The sequence below is a fragment of the Ornithorhynchus anatinus genome, chromosome 1, assembly GCF_004115215.2.
Source record: "Ornithorhynchus anatinus isolate Pmale09 chromosome 1, mOrnAna1.pri.v4, whole genome shotgun sequence".
Lineage (NCBI taxonomy): Eukaryota > Metazoa > Chordata > Mammalia > Monotremata > Ornithorhynchidae > Ornithorhynchus > Ornithorhynchus anatinus.
In genome coordinates, this window is record NC_041728.1 from 137,341,750 (window position 1) to 137,360,250 (window position 18,501).

Below are 18,501 nucleotides of genomic sequence, written 5' to 3' on the forward strand. Positions count from 1 at the left end.
TCACTCCTCAAAAAACACCAGTGGTTGCCCATCTACCTCTGCATCCAACTGAAACTCCTTACCGCAGGCTTTAATAATAATAATGATAATAATAATGATAAATAAGAATGGCATTTGTAAGCACTTACTATGTGCCAAGAGCATACAAAGTGCTGGGGTAGATGCCAGAAAATCAGATTGGGCATAGTCCCTGTACCACATGGGGCTCAGGGTTTAAGTAGGAGGTAGAACAGGTATTCAATCATCTCTCCCACTCCTACCTTAACTCACTGATCTCCTTCTACAAACCAGATGTCACACTTCACTTTTCCAATATCGACCTGTTCGCTGTGTCTCAATCTCATCGATCTCATCAGTGACCCCCTTGCCCTCAGACTCCCTCTGGCCTGGAACTCTCTCCCACTTCATGTACGGTATGCCACCACTTTCCCCAGCTTCAAAATCATCTTAAAAACACATTTCCATCAGAAGGCCTTCCCAACTGCACCCTCATTTCCTCTATTCCCTCTCCCTTATGTGTCACCTATGTCCTTGGATCTGTACCCTTTAGGTACTTGATATTCGCCTTACCTCCAGCTCCACAGCAATTGTGGATATATCACTACACCCTGCCATTTCCCCTTTCTGTATTTATTTCAACTTTAGACTCTCCTCTCTAGACAGTAAGCTCCTTATGGGCAGGGATCGGGTTTACCAACTCTATTGCATTGTACTCTCCCATGTTCTTAGTACTACTCCACATACAGTAAACACTCAATAAGTTCCATTAATGGATTGATTGATAAGAGAGGAAATGAGGGCTTAGTCAGGGAAGGCCTCTTGGAAGAGGAGTGATTTCAATACAGTACGCACTCAATAAATACTATTGAATGAATGAATGAATGAATGAATGAATAAGGATTTGAAAATGGGGAGAGTGTTTGTCTGTTGGATATGAAGGTGGAGAGGGAGGTCCTGGCCCAGGGCAGGACGTGGGTGAGGGGTTAGTGGCGGGATAATGAAATCAGCATAAACCTTGCTAAATTGTTTCAGAGGGATGCCTGGCCTTCAACATCTAGCCTATTCCTATTGCCTCAGGGCCAGCAGACTGTAAGGAATGGGGCACTGGAAGCCTGACGGAGTTTAAGACACTGTCCTGGGGCTGGGAAAGGAACATTTCTTGGGGGTGGGTCAGGCATGTTGTTTTTTTTTTTTAATGGCATTTGTTCACCGCTATGTGCCAGGCACTGTACTGAGCACTTAGAGACAAGCTAAGCAGGTTGGACACACTCCATGTCCCACATTCATTCATTCAACCATATTTACTGAGTGCTTACTTTATGCAGAGCACTGCACAAGCGGCTCATAGTCTTAATCTCCATTTTACAGATGAGGTAACTGAGGCCCAGAGAAGTGAAGTGACTCACCCAAGTTCAAACAGCAGACAAGCAGCGGAGCCTGGATTAGAACCAGATCCTTCTGAACCCCAGGTCTGTGCTTTATCCACTAGGCTACACTGCTTCCACACTGCATTGGAGCCCAGATGAACCTGAGAGCCTTGGTCAGTCAGTTGGTTGATCATATTTATTGAGCACTTATTGTGTGCAGAGCACTGTACTGAGCATTTGGGAGAGTAAAGCAATAAACAGACACATTCTGGGGACGTTCTCGGGGAGTGGGAGATGAACTCTTCTTCGGGGTGGGATGGGGTACTGGAGGTCGGATGGAGCTGAGACCCATGGTTGTGAGGCATTCATTCATTCAATAGTATTTATTGAGCGCTTACTATGTGCAGAGCACTGTACTAAGCGCTTGGGATGAACAAGTCGGCAACAGATAGAGACAGTCCCTGCCGTTTGACGGGCTTACAGTCTAATCGGGGGAGACGCACAGACAAGAACAATGGCACTAAACAGCGTCAAGGGGAAGAACATCTCGTAAAAACAATGGCAACTAAATAGAATCGAGGCGATGTACAATTCATTAACAAAATAAATAGGGTAAAGAAAATATATACAGTTGAGCGGACAAGTACAGTGCTGTGGGGATGGGAAGGGAGAAGTGGAGGAGTGGAGGGAAAAGGGGAAAATGAGGCTTTAGCTGCGGAGAGGTAAAGGGGGGATGGCAGAGGGAGTAGAGGGGGACGAGGAGCTCAGCCTGGGAACGCCTCTTGGAGGAGGTGATTTTTAAGTAGGGTTTTGAAGAGGGAAAGAGAATCGGTTTGGCGGAGGTGAGGAGGGAGGGCGTTCCGGGACCGCGGGAGGATGTGACCCAGGGGTCGACGGCGGGATAGGCGAGACCGAGGGACGGTGAGGAGGTGGGTGGCAGAGGTGCGGAGCGTGCGGGGTGGGCGGTAGAAAGAGAGAAGGGAGGAGAGGTAGGAAGGGGCAAGGTGATGGAGAGCCTTGAAGCCTAGAGTGAGGAGTTTTTGTTTGCAGCGGAGGTCGATAGGCAACCACTGGAGTTGTTTAAGAAGGGGAGTGACATGCCCAGATCGTTTCTGCAGGAAGATGAGCCGGGCAGCGGAGTGAAGAATAGACCGGAGTGGGGTGAGAGAGGAGGAAGGGAGGTCAGAGAGAAGGCTGACACAGTAGTCTAGCCGGGATATAACGAGAGCCCGTAATAGTAAGGTAGCCGTTTGGGTGGAGAGGAAAGGGCGGATCTTGGCGATATTGTAGAGGTGAAACCGGCAGGTCTTGGTAACGGATAGGATGTGTGGGGTGAACGAGAGGGATGAGTCAAGGATGACACCGAGATTGCGGGCCTGCGGGACGGGAAGGATGGTCGTGCCATCCACGGTAATAGAGAAGTCTGGGAGAGGACCGGGTTTGGGAGGGAAGATGAGGAGCTCAGTCTTGCTCATGTTGAGTTTTAGGTGGCGGGCCGACATCCAGGTGGAGACGTCCCGGAGGCAGGAGGAGATGCGAGCCTTAAGGGAGGGGGAGAGGACAGGGGCGGAGATGTAGATCTGCGTGTCGTCTGCGTAGAGATGGTAGTCAAAGCCGTGAGAGCGGATGAGTTCACCGAGGGAGTGAGTGTAAATGGAGAACAGAAGAGGGCCAAGAACTGACCCTTGAGGAACTTCAACAGTTAAAGGATGGGAGGGGGAGGAGGTTCCAGCGTAGGAGACCGAGAATGATCGGCCAGAGAGGTAAGAGGAGAACCAGGAGAGGACAGAGTCCGTGAAGCCAAGGTGAGATAAGGTATGGAGGAGGAGGGGATGGTCGACAGTGTCAAAGGCAGCAGAGAGGTCAAGGAGGATCAGAATGGAGTAGGAGCCATTGGATTTGGCAAGAAGGAGGTCATGGGTGACCTTAGAGAGAGCAGTCTCGGTAGAGTGGAGGGGACGGAAGCCAGATTGGAGGGGGTCTAGGAGAGAATGGGAGTTAAGGAATTCTAGGCATCGATTGTAGACGACTCGTTCTAGGATTTTGGAAAGGAAGGGTAGTAGGGAGATAGGACGATAACTGGAGGGGGAAGTGGGGTCAAGAGTGGGTTTTTTTAGGATGGGGGAGACGTGGGCATGTTTGAAGGCAGAGGGGAAGGAGCCCTTGGAGATTGAGTGGTTAAAAATAGAAGTTAAGGAAGGGAGGAGGGCAGGGGCGATGGTTTTAAGAAGGTGAGAGGGAATGGGGTCCGAGGCGCAGGTGGAGGGGGTGGCACTTGCGAGGAGGGAGGAGATCTCCTCTGAGGATACTGCAGGGAAGGATGGGAAAGTAGGGGAGGGGGTTGGTGGGGGGGAGGGGAGAGGCGGAAGGGTGACTTTGGGGAGCTCAGACCTGATCGTGTTGATTTTCGTGAGGAAATAGGTGGCCAGATCATTGGGGGTGAGAGATGGGGGAGATGAGCTCTTCTGGCACTTCTCCATTCAGTGCTTGGAGACCTGGGTTTGGGCTCCTCAGGCCTTCCAGGGGGTTCCAATTGGTTCCAGAGGCTAGGATTCACTGCTGAAGATCCCTTCGCTAATATCTGTCTTTGAAAAGGCCAGGGGCGGGGTGGGGGTGCCTGTCAGCAGGTAGAGATTGTAATATTTCCCAATTTCTACCCCATTTCTGTGCCTACATCCCTGTGCCAGTGTGGTGATTCAGTGGGGGAGCTAGAGAAGAGCCATGGCTGTAAATTCCATCTACCTTTGTGAAGTTCCAGCGCTGGATAAAATGGCGGGCAACATCTCGAGCTGCCTTCCCATGAACGACGGCGGCGATGTCATGCCATGGCATCCGTGGAGTGGAATATCTGTCGATGAAATCTACCAGACACAGCACGCTGGAATCACTATTGTGATGTGTCCCGAAATCTTACTTTTAAAAATCTCACGATGTGGTGTGAAAAGATCACAGTAATCCCCTCGCAGAAAAGGCACTTCCATTTTTCTCTCATCAATATTGTCTAACCCACTGTTTGCCAACTGTGCTGGGGTTGGTGTTTGATACGTTTTCTTTTATAGATCTTATTTCCACACTGGAAATACTTTAATCTACAGTGCTCCATGTGTGTAATTAAACTAGATATATTTACAGTCAAATAACATGCTGTTGAAGTTTTTCAAGCATAAATTAAAGATGAAATTAAAGTTATATATAAGCCTATGCAAATAGGCTGATAAACTACAGCATTATGCCTTAAGGAGAACTATATGTCTCTTCATTTTACTTCCTCACCTCGCTTTTACTGTTAGTACATAGCCACAACGGAAGGCTCTAATTCTACCAATTCTAATCCCATCTCATATAAATTTATGAGACGGATGCATATTTTTGAGCTTGTTTAAACCAAAAGAATAATAATAAGCAGCAGGGTGTAGTGGATAGAGCTCGGGCCTAGGAGTCAGAAGGTCATGGGTTTTTATCTCAGCTCCACCACATATCTGCTGTGTGACCTTGGGCAAGTCATTTCACTTCTCTGGGCCTCAGTTACTTCATCTGAAAATGGGGATGGAAACTGTGAGCCCCACATGGGACAGGAGCTGTGTCCAACCCGATTTGCTTGTATTCACCCTAGAGCTTAGTATAGTTACTTGGCACATAGTGAGCACTTAGCAAACACCATCATCATTATTATTAATGATGAAATGAAAATATGATGATCAGCTACCAAAGAAAAATGATAGAAATGGAATTAAAAAAAACCCTCACTAAAAACCACCCAGTGTAAGAAACAATGGCACTCACCAGCAAAGGGTTTATCGAGCTGAACCCAGTCTTTGAAGACAAAATTGCAATAGTCTTTTCCATGCCAGAATCTGGTCTCACCATGTAATTCCCCAACACCTGTCTGTAAACTGCGGACGGATCCTTTATCTGCACAAAACAACAACAGTCTCAAAGTTTTCAGAGCCAGGGATTATGTGCACGAGTCTTGCATTTCATTTAGATAATGCCATTTTGCAACACATAAGCACTCCTTTTATCAAAACTCCGTGAAGCATTCCTGGAGGCTTATGGTTGCTATCTAAGATGGCTTATCCCCCAGGGGATAGTTGAGGGAACTTGGACAGATTAAGGTTTTACAGTTTGCCCAACTTCACCTAGCAAGTCATGGGTCTAGTTGCTTTGTCGGCTCAAAAACGTTAGAAAGAGCACTAGATACTTGACATTTGGGATGAAGGGAAAGGCCATATGGTATTTTTGCTCATTGTAGGCTATTCATTTCCAAAATTGCCAATCCTTTTCAGAATTCTTCAGAATTCACCCAACTGATTGCCGGAGAGATTCCATCATGACACTCATCCGAGATTTGTGGACTGATTGGAAAGCTGAGGTGGGATGGTAGCAGAGAAAAGTGTGGTCAGGGAGATGTTAGATTTAGCCCAGGGGAGAAATGAAGCAACTTCGTCTTCATTTTCCTTATTAAAATAGAGAAAACAGCCATGCACCAGGCTTTCTAGAATGTCTCAAGGTCGAAAGTAGGTCACTTGCCTACTTGCATGCAGAATCACCAGTCGATGTCATTAGGCAGCAAAGAGAATATGTTTTGACAATGGAAGAAGTTGTGGCAATACGAGCAGGTAAAACAACCCCCTTCCGCAGGACACTGAAAGGAAGTTTGGCTAGCTCAACACAGAAAACAAATCAAGCGGAGCATGTTAAAAGCTTATGACACACAGAACGCAAAGAAAATTCAATCACAGATTTAGCAAAACACTAGACACCAGTCACTTGAGCTTGCATTAGTCAGTGAGAATACAATTTAAGCCCGATCACTTGAGGTGCGCTTGCTACGTTCTGTTTCAAAATGAATAAGTACATTTTTTGAGCTGATTCCTGATAGTTTCTGAAAAGACAATGTTCCACCGTATCAAAGGTTATCAGAGACATAAGCAAGTTGAAAAGACCTCGGACTTTTTCAATTGCTTAAATTTCCCCCGATGTAAAACCTAAACTGAAATGGCAGTGATTTTTTTTTTCAAGGTTAAACCTATGTCTTCACAAGAAGTCCCAAGTGAAAGGCTAAAATCATAAGGAAATGCTAATCTACCTTTAATTCCTATTGATCAAGAAAATCTGATATGACACATATCCTCAGATGAACAGGGTATTCGTCACGCAAGCCCCAAATCGAACAATAAGAGCCAGATTGAGTTGCCCTGGTTGCATGCTAGATGCCAGTTTGTAAGATTGTTTGTGGGGCCTTTGGTACTTGTTATGTGCTTACTATGTGCCAGACACTGTACTAAATGCTGGGGTAGATAAAAGATGATCAGGTTGGACACAATCCTGGTCCCACATAAGGCTCATAAGTCTTAATCCTCATTTTACAGACGAGGTAACTAAGGCACTGAAAAATTAAATGACTTGCCCAAGTTCTTGATGCCACTTCCTCAACCTAAATCTACTTCTGGATTTGCTTACTAGGGGACAAAAGGGAGAGGATGAACTTAAACTTTGCTGTGGTTTTCTCACTCCCTCCATCTGGGTATAAAAATGGCTAATAATGTTAATAATAATGGTGGTATTTGTTAAGTGCTTACTATGTGCCGAGCACTGTTCTAAGCGCTGGGGTAGACATAGGGGAATCAGGTTGTCCCACGTGGGGCTCATAGTCTTAATCCCCATTTTACAGATGAGGGAACTGAGGCACAGAGAAGTTAAGTGACTTGCCCACAGTCACACAGCCGACAAGTGGCAGATCTGGGATTCGAACTCATGAGCCCTGACTCCAAAGCCTGTGCTCTTTCCACTGAGCCACGCTGCTTCTCCATATGCTGCTACCTGCTACCTGCTACGCTGCTACCACATCTCACTCCAGGCACTCAGTACTTAGACTGTGAACCCGTTGTTGGGCATGGACTGTATCTATCTGTTGTCAAATTGTACATTCCAAGCACTTAGTATAGTGCTCTGCACATGGTAAGTGCTCAATAAATATGATTGAATGAATGAAACATCTCGTGCACTGCCTTTGCTGCAAGGCCCCTTCCATTTCTCACACATGATTTGGTAGAAATCCTATAGGCTTCTAAGGCAATATGGGACTGAGATAATTTTTTAATGGTATTTGTAAAGTGCTTTCTATGTGTCAGGAACTGTACTAAGCAATGGGGTAGGTACAGGACCACTGGGTTGGACAAATTCCCTGACCCACACAGGGCTCATAGTCTTAATCTTCATTTCACAGAGGAGGGAATTGAGGCACAGAAAAGTGAAGTGCCTAGCCCAAGGTTACACAGCAGAGAAGTGGCTGGGATTAGACCCCAGGTCCTTCGGACTCTCAGGGCCGTGCTCTAACTAGGTGATGCTGCTTTTCTTAAAACAAACATTAAACATTTTGACCCAAAAGGGCAGATGTTATATGGAACAGAACAAGAAGCTTTCGTCTCAACCGAGAAACTGAGGTGAAAAGTGAATCTCTTATTTTTCCATTTGCACATTAAACTTCTTGCTACCTGAATACTCATTCTTTTCTTTCATTTTCATCGCTTGCTTTACCTCAAAAGTGAGTGAACACTAAAAATGAATACTGGGTAAATTCTACTAACTCCATCATGGGATGGTTTCCATTTGAAAGAAGAAAGGCTCCAAATGCTAAGATGCTGGTCATAACTTTTCCAAATATTTCATATACTGTGAATCTGCTGAGCAAATATGAAACAAATGTATTTTTTTTCCATTTTTCAATATGACCACTTGTAAGGAAGGTGTTTGCCCATTAAGGGGCACTGTCAACAAGAGTCAATCTGTGACTTTAACTGCAACATAAATAAGAATTTCCCTGAGTATTAGATAATGTCACAGTCATAAACTGATGGAGGGACAGAAGTCATTTAATCCTTTCTATGTTTGCAAGTATGACTGCATCTAAATCTAGTAACGAAAAGCAGGTCTTCGTCTAAATCTAGTCTTAAAGATTGCTAGGTAAGAAGACTCTACAATCTCCCTGGGTAGCCCCTCCTTTCATGTAACAAGATTTCTCGTTAGACATCATTATTGATTTGAATAATCTGGCTGAAAGGGGAAAATATTCATCCAATCTCAATCTACATACAATTGTCCAAACCCCAAAAATCGAGTAAAAGAATACAAAAAAAGTATAGTAATAATAATAATAATAATTGTGGTATTTGTTAAGTGCTTACTATATGTCAGGCACTTACTAAATGGTGGGGCCAATAAAAACAAATTGAGTTGGACACAGTCTCTGTCCCACCTAGGGCTCCCAGTCTCAATCCCCATTTTCCAGATGAGGTAACTGAGGCTCAGAGAAGTGAAGTGACTTGTCCAAGGTCCCACAGCAGACAAGTGGCAGAATAAGACCTTCGGACCCCCAGGGCCGGGCTCTATCCACTAAGCCATGCTGCTTCTGTAATGAAAGTCTGATCTTTTCCAAGGTATCAAGAAACAGCCATCTGACATGTTCAAGTGATTGCACTTTCAATCATTTCCTTATAGTCTAGTTTTCCAATCATTAGCCTGGAAATCTGCTAGCTCTCCATGGGAATATGAATAACCGATCCACGACGTAGCATAGAGATGTAGCTGAGAGAGATACACCTTTGTTTGACCGGCATAAAGGGAAGTTATTTGTTCTGGCACCATCTTGCTACTAGGAGTGATGACTAGATTTCCGTTTTGTACCCAAACAAAAACTACTCTCCAAACTATAGCTTGGGTTACATTATAATTGAAGGATTAAACGGATGCTGGCCTATCCAACTATCCACGATACTATAGCAGACAACACAACAAGAGCTAAGCCTGTAGACGCAGCCATCTGGATCACTTACCCTCGTCAAATTCCGCGAGTCCTTGTTGAGACTCACTGGAATGATGAAAGAATTTCAGGTGGGGTTTTAAACCTTGGATTAAATTCTGACGACTTGTACAGTGATTAAAATAACCTGGAGAAAGTTGAGATGTTCTTTTTTTTTTTTGACAGAGAAAATTCACAATAGACTACTTTACCAGGTAAGTCAAGGTTGACATAGAGGTGGCATGGTATCAGCCAATCAGTGACCAATTTACTACACTAGAAAAATTAGGGTTCAAAGGCCTTAAACCAGAAAGACTGGGGGAAAAATTTAGACAAGTCTTCAAAAATAGGACAGAAGACTAAGGGATCATGAATGAAAGTTTCTTTTGAACAGGGACTGTGTCTACTCACTCTATTGTACTCTTCCAAGCATTTAGAGATTGTCTCCCAAATGCTATACTGTATGCTCCCAAACACACAGTAAGTGCTCGATAAATACATTTCATTGACTATACTGTTCTGCACATAGTAAGCACTCAATAAATAACATTTCATTGACTATAATGTTCTGCACACAGTAAGCACTCAATAAACACTATTGGTTCATTCATTCAATAGTATTTATTGAGCACTTACTGTGTGTAGAACACTGTACTAAGTGCTTGGAAGATTGTAAATATTGGACTTACAGTTGTTCTTTAGTGAAACTACGAAATGACCCCAGTATACTTTACTCTTTTACTCAGTGACACCATTACCAAATACTACAGGAACCATACTGCTGAATTACTCAGCATTTATCAATCAATGCACTTTACTAAGCATTTACTATGTGCACAGCACTGTACTAAGCACTTGGGAGAGTACGGTATAAAATAGTTGATAGGCCCATTCTCTGCCTATGTATGTCATCTCATCAAGGCTGTGGTAGGGCTGTGCAATTTTTTGTTATCTCCTCCACTTTGCCTCAGCAGCAAGAAGTTCATTCCATTAGTGACCTTTGGGGTGAGTTGACCCCAGCTAGTCATCCATCCGGCATTGGCCTGGGAGTCAGAGGACCCGAGTTCTAATCCCCGCTCCACCTCTTGTCTGCTCTATGATCTTGGGCAAGTCACTTCACTTCTCTGTGACTCGGTTATCTCATCTGTAAAACGGGGATTTGATCCTACTCCATCCCTACTTAGACTGTGAGCCTCATGTGGAACAGGGACTGTGTCTAACCTGATTAACTTGTATCTACCCCCTCAGCACTGTACTCGTCCGCTCAACTGTATATATTTTCATTACCCTATTTATTTTGTTAATGAGATGTACATCACCTTGATTCTATTTATTTGCTATAGTTTTAATGAGATGTTCATCCCCTTGATTCTATTTATTGCTATTGTTCTTGTCTGTCTGTCTCCCCGATTAGACTGTAAGCTCATCAAAGGGCAGGGACTGTCTCTGTTACCGATTTATACATTCCAAGCGCTTAGTACAGTGCTCTGCACATAGTAAGTGCTCAATAAATACTACTGAATGAATGAATGCTTAGAAAAGTGCTTGGCACATAGTAGGCTCTTAACAAGTACCATAATAATTGTTATTATTGTTATTGATAATGATATTTGTTAAGCACTTACTCTGTACCAACCATTTCATTCAACTTTGGGGCACATACAAATGAATCAGATTGGACACTGTTCCCGTTTCCCAAATCACCATTTTACAGATGAAGAAAATGAGGCACAGTGAAGTGGTATGACTTGCCCAAGGTCACACAGCAAGCAGGGGGCAAAGTTGAAATTCAAACCCGGATCCTTTGACTCCCAGGTTTGGGCTCTTTCCACTCGGCCACACAGCTTGACTTTCATTAATATAAATATCATTCATTCCAAAACAACTGTAAGGGCTTTTTAAGCTGAAGTCTCTTCAAGAGATTCTCTGCCAAGCTTGGAAATTGTTCATTTCATTGTTTCAGAATGATGGGGGAAGCCTCAGTACACAGCAAACAAAATATATTTTGTTTTTAAGGTAAATTCAACTGAAAGAAAGTCACTTACTTGATGAGCTGTCTAGGCTGCTGACACTATCAGCACTTGGCAGGTTGTGTCTGTGGAGTTGCTTGTAAAGGCTGAATTTGGAAAACCTCCTTGGTTTTCCTATTCCTTTCATTTTGGAATCCATATCATCAGTGTTTTTCTGGACTAGGAGTGTTTTCTTTGAGTCCATTGTATCTTCGAGGTTTAAGGCGTCTAAGGATTCTATTGCTGCAGCCTGAGGACATTAAAAACTACTGAAATCAAATAGAGCTGAGATATTACAATCTAAATTACAGATGCATCTCCACAGCTAAAGAAATCAGCTTTGATGTCTGGATCAGTTCAATCTTGGGTTTTTTACCTTTACTTCAACGGATAAAATGTCGACCACATTCTACCCCAGTCGGTTTTTCTAAGGAACTCATTTATACTGGACACATTCATTATTTGAGGTAATGACATTTTATATTGCTAAACAATTATCATAGTTCATGAGTATTTTAATTTGGCCTTGCCAAGGAATATAATTTTTACTTCAGAAGTCATGCCAGTAAATTAGAATTCCCAGATTGTATTAAGAAATTGTCACAATGCTGATTCATGAAGCTCATATTATCCTGATTATCATTATGAATAATACACAGTCTTAATAGACATTATGCAAAATTGGGGCAGAATCAAACCTAAGAACAGCAAACAGGGCCTGCAGGCAGGAGCTGTATTCATGTGAGTTTTGTGCGCGGTATCAGCTAGGTGTGCGCTGCTCAAGATAGGCGCTCAATAAATAGGAACGAATAATAATTATTATTATGGTACTTATTGAGTGCTTACTATGTGCCAACAACTGCTTTAAACACTGGGGTCGATACAGATTAATCGGGTTGGACACAGTCCCTGTCCCACCTTGGGGCACATGCTCTTATCCCCATTTTTTTTGTTTTGTTTTACAGATGAGCTGACTGAGGCTCAGGCATAAAGAGCTCCAATTTAGGTAAAGGGCTACCAAGAAAAGGAGCTAGGAAGCCAGCAGGACCAGTGAATTACAACCAGTTCATGGTATCAGATGTAAGGTGTTCAAATAGGTGTGACTTTGGGCAAGTCACTTAACTTCTCTGGGCTTCAGTTACCTCATCTGGAAAATGGGGATTAAAAACTGTGAGCTCCATGTGGGACAACCTGATCACCTTGTATCCCCCGCCAGCACTTAGAACAGTGCTTTGCACATAGTACGCGTTTAACGAATACCACTAATAAATGACTTGCCCACAGTCACACGGCTGACAAGTGGCAGAGCCGGGATTTGAACCCATGACATCTGTGACTCCCAAGCCCTTGCTCTTTCCACTGAGTCACGCTGCTTAACAAATGCCACCCCCAACATGGAAGAAGGAGTAAAGTGGCTTAATGGATGCTGACCTGGGATTCTGAGGACCTGGATTCTAATTCCATCTATATCACTTGTCGTGTGATCCTGGGCAAGTCACTTAACTTCTGTATGACTCAGTTACCCCATCTACAAAATGGGGATTAAGACTGTGAGTCCCATGTAGGACATGGACTGTGTCCTTCCTGATTATCTTGTATCTTCTCCAGCACTTAGAACAATACCTGGTTTAAAATCTATTAAACTAAGTTTGCATCTTTTTAAATGTGAAAATGATATCCAAATAGCAATTAAACAGACTAGATTGAATTATTTCCTTCATTATTCTTAACGAAGGAAAAAATGGAGGGCGAAATACAATTTTTGTATATGAAGCTGAAAACACCAAAAGCTGAAGTTTGAAATGGAGATTTTGTCTCCCAAATAGAGGATCCAGGCCAAACCCATTACCCTAAATGATGTACCCTGGCCCTCTATGATTTGTGTCCAGTCTATCTTGTCCATGGAATTTTAATTTTTTAATAGTATTTGTTAAGTGCTTACTATGTGCCAGGCATTTTACTAAGCTCTGGGGTACATATGAGCTAGTCAGGTCAGACACTGTCCATGTCCCACATGGGGCTCCTAGTCTTAATCCCTATTTTCCAAATGAGGTAACTGAGGCATAGAGAAGTTAAGTGACTTGCCCAAGGTCACACAGCAGACAAGGGGCAGAACTCAAATGAGAACCCAGATCTCTCTGACTCCCATGCCCGTGCTGTAGCATTCATTCAATCATATTTATTGAGAGCTTACTCTGTGCACAGCATTGTATTAAGTTCTTGGGAGAGTACAATATAATAACAGACCCGCTCCCTGCCCATGACGAGCTTCCAGCCAAGAGGTTGTGGTGCTTCCCTTAAAATCCAAAGACAATGAAAAAAAAATAAAGACATCAATCCCAGCCTAGAGGCCTTTTCCCTTACTTGTAGTGCTATCGGCTGTCCCGCGGTGACTCGCTTAACACTGCCAACATCAGTCAGTCTGTGTTCGTTGTCATCCCATCTCCCGTAGGCCAGATCGATTCCCCCGATAAAAGCCACAGACTGGTCTATGACAACAAGTTTCTCATGATGAGCCCAAAGATACACTGTAGATGCCACATGATCTGGGTGCCTCATTACCTGAAGAGGGAGGGAAAAAAAAAATCACCAGTCAAAATCTATGACAAATTTATTTTTTAATCCACTGACTATTTCTTTTATACTATCAACTACTAGAAGCTTCAGATTCACCTTAAAATGCAATATCTTTGAGCACTCATATTAAAATGCACTGGGTATATTTGATTGGATCTTCAGTTTAAGGAGAACGAAAAGGTTTTTGTAAATTTACTCTTCAGGAAGTTATGGAGGATAACTATTCTTTAAGTGCTGTCACTGGGCATCACCTTGAAGACTGCACTTTATGAGAAGTGGAGTAGCCTACTGGAAAGAACAAGAGCCTGTGACTTAGGGATCTGGGTTCTAATTCTGGCTCCACTGCTTACCTGCTGTGTGACCTTGAGCAGGTCACCTGACTTAGGGATCTGGGTTCTAATTCTGGCTCCACCGCTTACCTGCTGTGTGACCTTAAGCAGGTCACCTAAATTTTCTGTGTCTCAGTTCCCTCATCTGCAAAATGGAGATTCTGTTCCTGTTCTCCCTCTGACTTAGACTGTAAGCCCTTTGTGGGATCCAATTATCTTGTACCTATCCCAGTGATTAATATCACTTAACTTTTCTGTGTCTCAGTTCCCTCATCTACAAAATGGAGATTCTGTTCCTGTTCTCCCTCTGACTTAATAATAAATAATAATGTTGCTTTTGTTAAGCGCTTACTATGTGCCGAGCACTGTTCTAAGCACTGGGGTAGTCACAGGGGAATCAGGTTGTCCCACGTGGGGCTCACAGTCTTAATCCCCATTTTACAGATGAGGTAACTGAGGCACAGAGAAGTTAAGTGACTTGCTCAAAGTCACACAGCTGACAAGTGGCCGAGCCGGGATTCGAACCCATGAACTCTGACTCCAAAGCCCGTGCTCTTTCCACTGAGCCACGCTGCTTCTCAGACTGTAAGCCCTTTGTGGGACCCAATTATCTTGTACCTATCCCAGTGATTAATAATAATTGTGGTATTTAATAATAATGATAATAATGGTATTTCTTAAGCACTTACTATGTACTGAACACTGTTCTAAGCGCTGGGGTTGATACAAGGTAATCGGGTTGTCCCACTGGGGGCTCACAGTTTTAATCCCCATTTTTCAGGTGAGGTAACTGAGGCACCAAGAAGTTACGTAACTTGCCCAAGTTCACTCAGTAGTAACTTGCCTAAATTCACTCAGAATAGAATCAAGGCCCTTCTGACTCCCAGGCCCAGTCACTAGGCAATACTGTCTGACACAGAGTAATGCTTAACTTATACCACAGTTATTAACTTAGCTCTCCATATATTTACTCTTCAGTCATCATTTTCCTACTTCATTTTACAGGATTTAACGTGAGGTCTATGAATTTCATTCCAGCATTAATACAATTAACAGAGTTCTCCAAGTAACTCCAGGTGACAGTGAAGATTACTGAAGTTCTAAATCCAAGAATGACTAATTTGGAAAGGACTCTGAAAATTCAACTCGTCCTCAATCAGCTTGAGGCCGGCTTCTTCCAACCATTGCAGTATGGAAGAAATCCACCTGATGGGGCCATTCCCTGTGGGCAGGGAATGGGTCCATTTATTCTTATAATGTACTCTCCTAAGTGCTTAAATATAACTGACTTGAGTCCTGTACTCGTGAAGGGGGTGCTCACATGTGTATAATCGTGGCCTAATATATAGAGCACATGCCTAGGGGTCAGAAGGACCCGAGTTCTACTACCGCTTGTGTGACCTTGGGCAAGTCACTCAACTTCTTTGTGCTTCAGTTCCCTCATCTGTAAAAATGGGGATTAAGACTGTGAGGCCTCTGTGGGACAGGAACTGTGTCCAATCCAATTAGCTTGTATCTACCCCAATGTTTAGAACAGTGCCTGGCACATAGTAAGTGCTTAACAGATACCACAATCATTATTATTATTCTTAATCAAATTGAATACAGGAGCTGGCTGAATTGGTGATCTTGCCTCCCATTAGACATGCTCTTTGGGCACCACCCTTTGCTCCTCTGGAAGTAGGAAACAGATGGTGAGTGAAATTCCCCAGAGACAGAACCTCATGTGTTGAATGTGTCCCACCCAAAAAAGTTACAACACACTGGTCCTGTTTATCCCAGCTCTGGAGAAAATACAGACTGACACCATTCTACATATGAGAATATATGTGATATTTTAAAGACCTCTAGATTTAGAGGTGTATCCCAGTGTTTTCTAGTAAGTGCTGCACACGAAAATAATCATTGTGTTATTTTTTAAGTGCTTACTATGTGTCAAGCACTGTACTAAGTGCTTAGGTTGATGCAAGATAATCATGTCCCACATGTGCCTCACAGACAAAGTAGGAGGGAGAACAGGACTGAATTCCTGATTTGCAGATGAGGAAACAGAGGCAAAGAAAAGATAAACTGCTTGCCCAAGGTCACACAGCGGACAAGTGGCAGAGCCAGGATTAGAACCCAGGTACTCTGATGCCCAGGTCTGGGTTCTTCCACTAGACCACATTGCTTTCCACTTTCAAAAATTATCTATTTAAATATCCCACACTTTCAATGATGGGCATATGGAGGATTTTTGTTATTCACTTACAATAAGGAATATTCAATGGCTCCTGAAATATTGTACCACTTTATTTGTGATAAGTAGAAAATAGGCTGTCAACTTCAATCAGACACGCTTGAGAAAATATCTCATAATGAAAAACACAATGAATACATGGCAGGCATTTTCACGAACATTCCTATTAAATCCAATATTTATCCCTAGATTTTAGTTGTTGAGGAAAATTGTCAGTGTAATTTAGCAATGTGGATCCTAAGCTCCCATTATATTTAAATCAAATAAATGCCATATTAACTGAAAATCTATAGGCCAATAAGAAACTCTGCAAGGATATGAGAAAACAGAAAACAATTTACTTTGGTCATCCAGCAATAAGTACACGAATCTTTTATGAAAACTTTTGCACCCACTCATTTTTCCTCCCTGACCACCATCGTCAACAGCTCATTCTGGTGACTCTCTACTTTCTGCCTTAAACGGCACCCATGTTTCTCATCCTAACCAAACCCTATCTCAATCCCACTGAACCATCCAAACATTCAGTCTATGTTTCCCCATTACTCAAGAACTTCCAGTAGTTGCTCATACACCTCTGTATCAAACAAACTCCTTACCATCAGTTTTAAATCACTCAGTAAACTTGCTCCCTCCTAGCTTACCTCCCCGATTTCTTTCTACATCCCAACCTGCACACTTTGTTCCTCTAAAGCCAACCTACTCATTGTACCTCGGTCTTGCCTATCTCACAGCTGAGCCCTCACCCACATCCTGCCTCTGGCCTAGAATGACAGACCATCATCTTCCCTTCCTTATTAAAGCCTTATTAAAACCACATCTTCTCCAAGAGGCCTTCCACAACTAAGCTCTCATTTTCTCCTCTCCCACTCCCTTCTGCATCAGCCTTGCTCGAGAACTTGCTCCCTTTATCACCACTCCCTCAGCCCAAATCACTTATCTAAATATCTATAAATTGTTTCCCCCTCCAGACTATAACCTCACTGCAGGCAGGGAATGTGTCTACCACCTCTGTTATATTGTACCTTTCCGAGTGCTTAGCACAGTGGTCTGCACCCAGTTAGCGCTCAATAAATACGACTGATTGATCCAGCTACTGTCCAATCTCCTTTCCACTGCAGCCAAACTCCTCGAATGAGGTTTTAAACCCGCTGCCTCTGTCTCCTCTCTTCCAAATCCCTTGACCCTCTACACTCTGGCTTCCTCCCCCTCTACTATACCAAAACCTCTCTCTCCAAGGACACCAACGACTACCTGTTGCCAAAAAAATGATTAACCCCATCCTAATCCTTCTGACCTCTTCTCCTCGAAACATTATCTACCCTTGTGTATGGAGTAGGCAGTAGAGAGAAGGGAGGTGAGGTAGGAGGGGGCAAGGTGATGGACTGTTTTAAAGCCAATGGGTGAGGAGTTTTTGTTTCGTGAGAAGGTTGATAGGCAATCATTGGAGGTTTCTGAGGAGGGGAGTGACATGCCCAGACCGTTTCTGTAGGAAGATGATCCGGGCAGCAGAATGAAGAATAGACTGGAGTGGAGAGAGACAGGAGGAAGGGAGATCAGAGAGGAAGCTGACACAGTAATACAGTCGGGATACTATGAGAGCTTGTACCAGCAAGGTAGCAGTTTGGATGGAGAGAAAAGGGCGGATCTTGGCGATATTGTGAAGGTGAGACCATCAGGTGTTGGTGACATTGGATGTGTGGGGTGAATGACAGAGCAGAGTCAAGGATGACAGCAAGGTTGCGGGCCTGTGAGACGGGAAGGATGGTAGTGCCGTCGACAGGGAAGTCAGGGACAGGACAGGGTTTAGGAGGGAAGATAAGGAGCTCAGTCTTAGGGAAGTGTGCTAGTTTGGGGGATTTGAGGAAGGAGGGCATTCCAGGCCAGAGGTAGGATGTGGGTCAGTGGTCGACGGAGGGAGAGGCGAGAACGAGGCACAGTGAGAAGTTAGTGGCTGAGGAGCGGAGTGTGTGGGCCAAGATGTAGGAGAGAAAGGAGGTGAGGTAAGAAGGGGCAAGGTGATGGAGCACTTTGAAGCCAATAGTGAGGAGTTTTTGCTAGATATCTCATAAGCCAGAAACCTGGGTATTGTTCTCGACTCATGTCTTTCCATCCACATATTGAAAATTATGTCAGTTGTACATTCACAACATCTCTAGGATCCATCTCTCTGTCTCCA

The 18,501-nt window shown here is 43.6% G+C and overlaps 1 protein-coding gene across 2 annotated transcripts in view; it reads right to left on the reverse strand.

The window, feature by feature from the left end:
- The window catches only part of PLD1 (phospholipase D1), a 198,866-nt gene that overhangs the window by 73,356 nt on the left and 107,009 nt on the right, over positions 1 to 18,501 (reverse strand). Inside the window, exons 14-18 of one of the 2 annotated variants that reach the window (XM_029071635.2) lie at positions 13,542 to 13,739; positions 11,214 to 11,427; positions 9,203 to 9,316; positions 5,151 to 5,279; positions 4,110 to 4,228 (exon numbers count right to left, since the gene is read on the reverse strand). In XM_029071635.2, coding sequence (XP_028927468.1) covers positions 4,110 to 4,228; positions 5,151 to 5,279; positions 9,203 to 9,316; positions 11,214 to 11,427; positions 13,542 to 13,739 — 774 coding nt within the window. The remainder of the gene's footprint in view (positions 1 to 4,109; positions 4,229 to 5,150; positions 5,280 to 9,202; positions 9,317 to 11,213; positions 11,428 to 13,541; positions 13,740 to 18,501) is intronic. The other variant, XM_029071647.2, reaches the window with a different exon arrangement.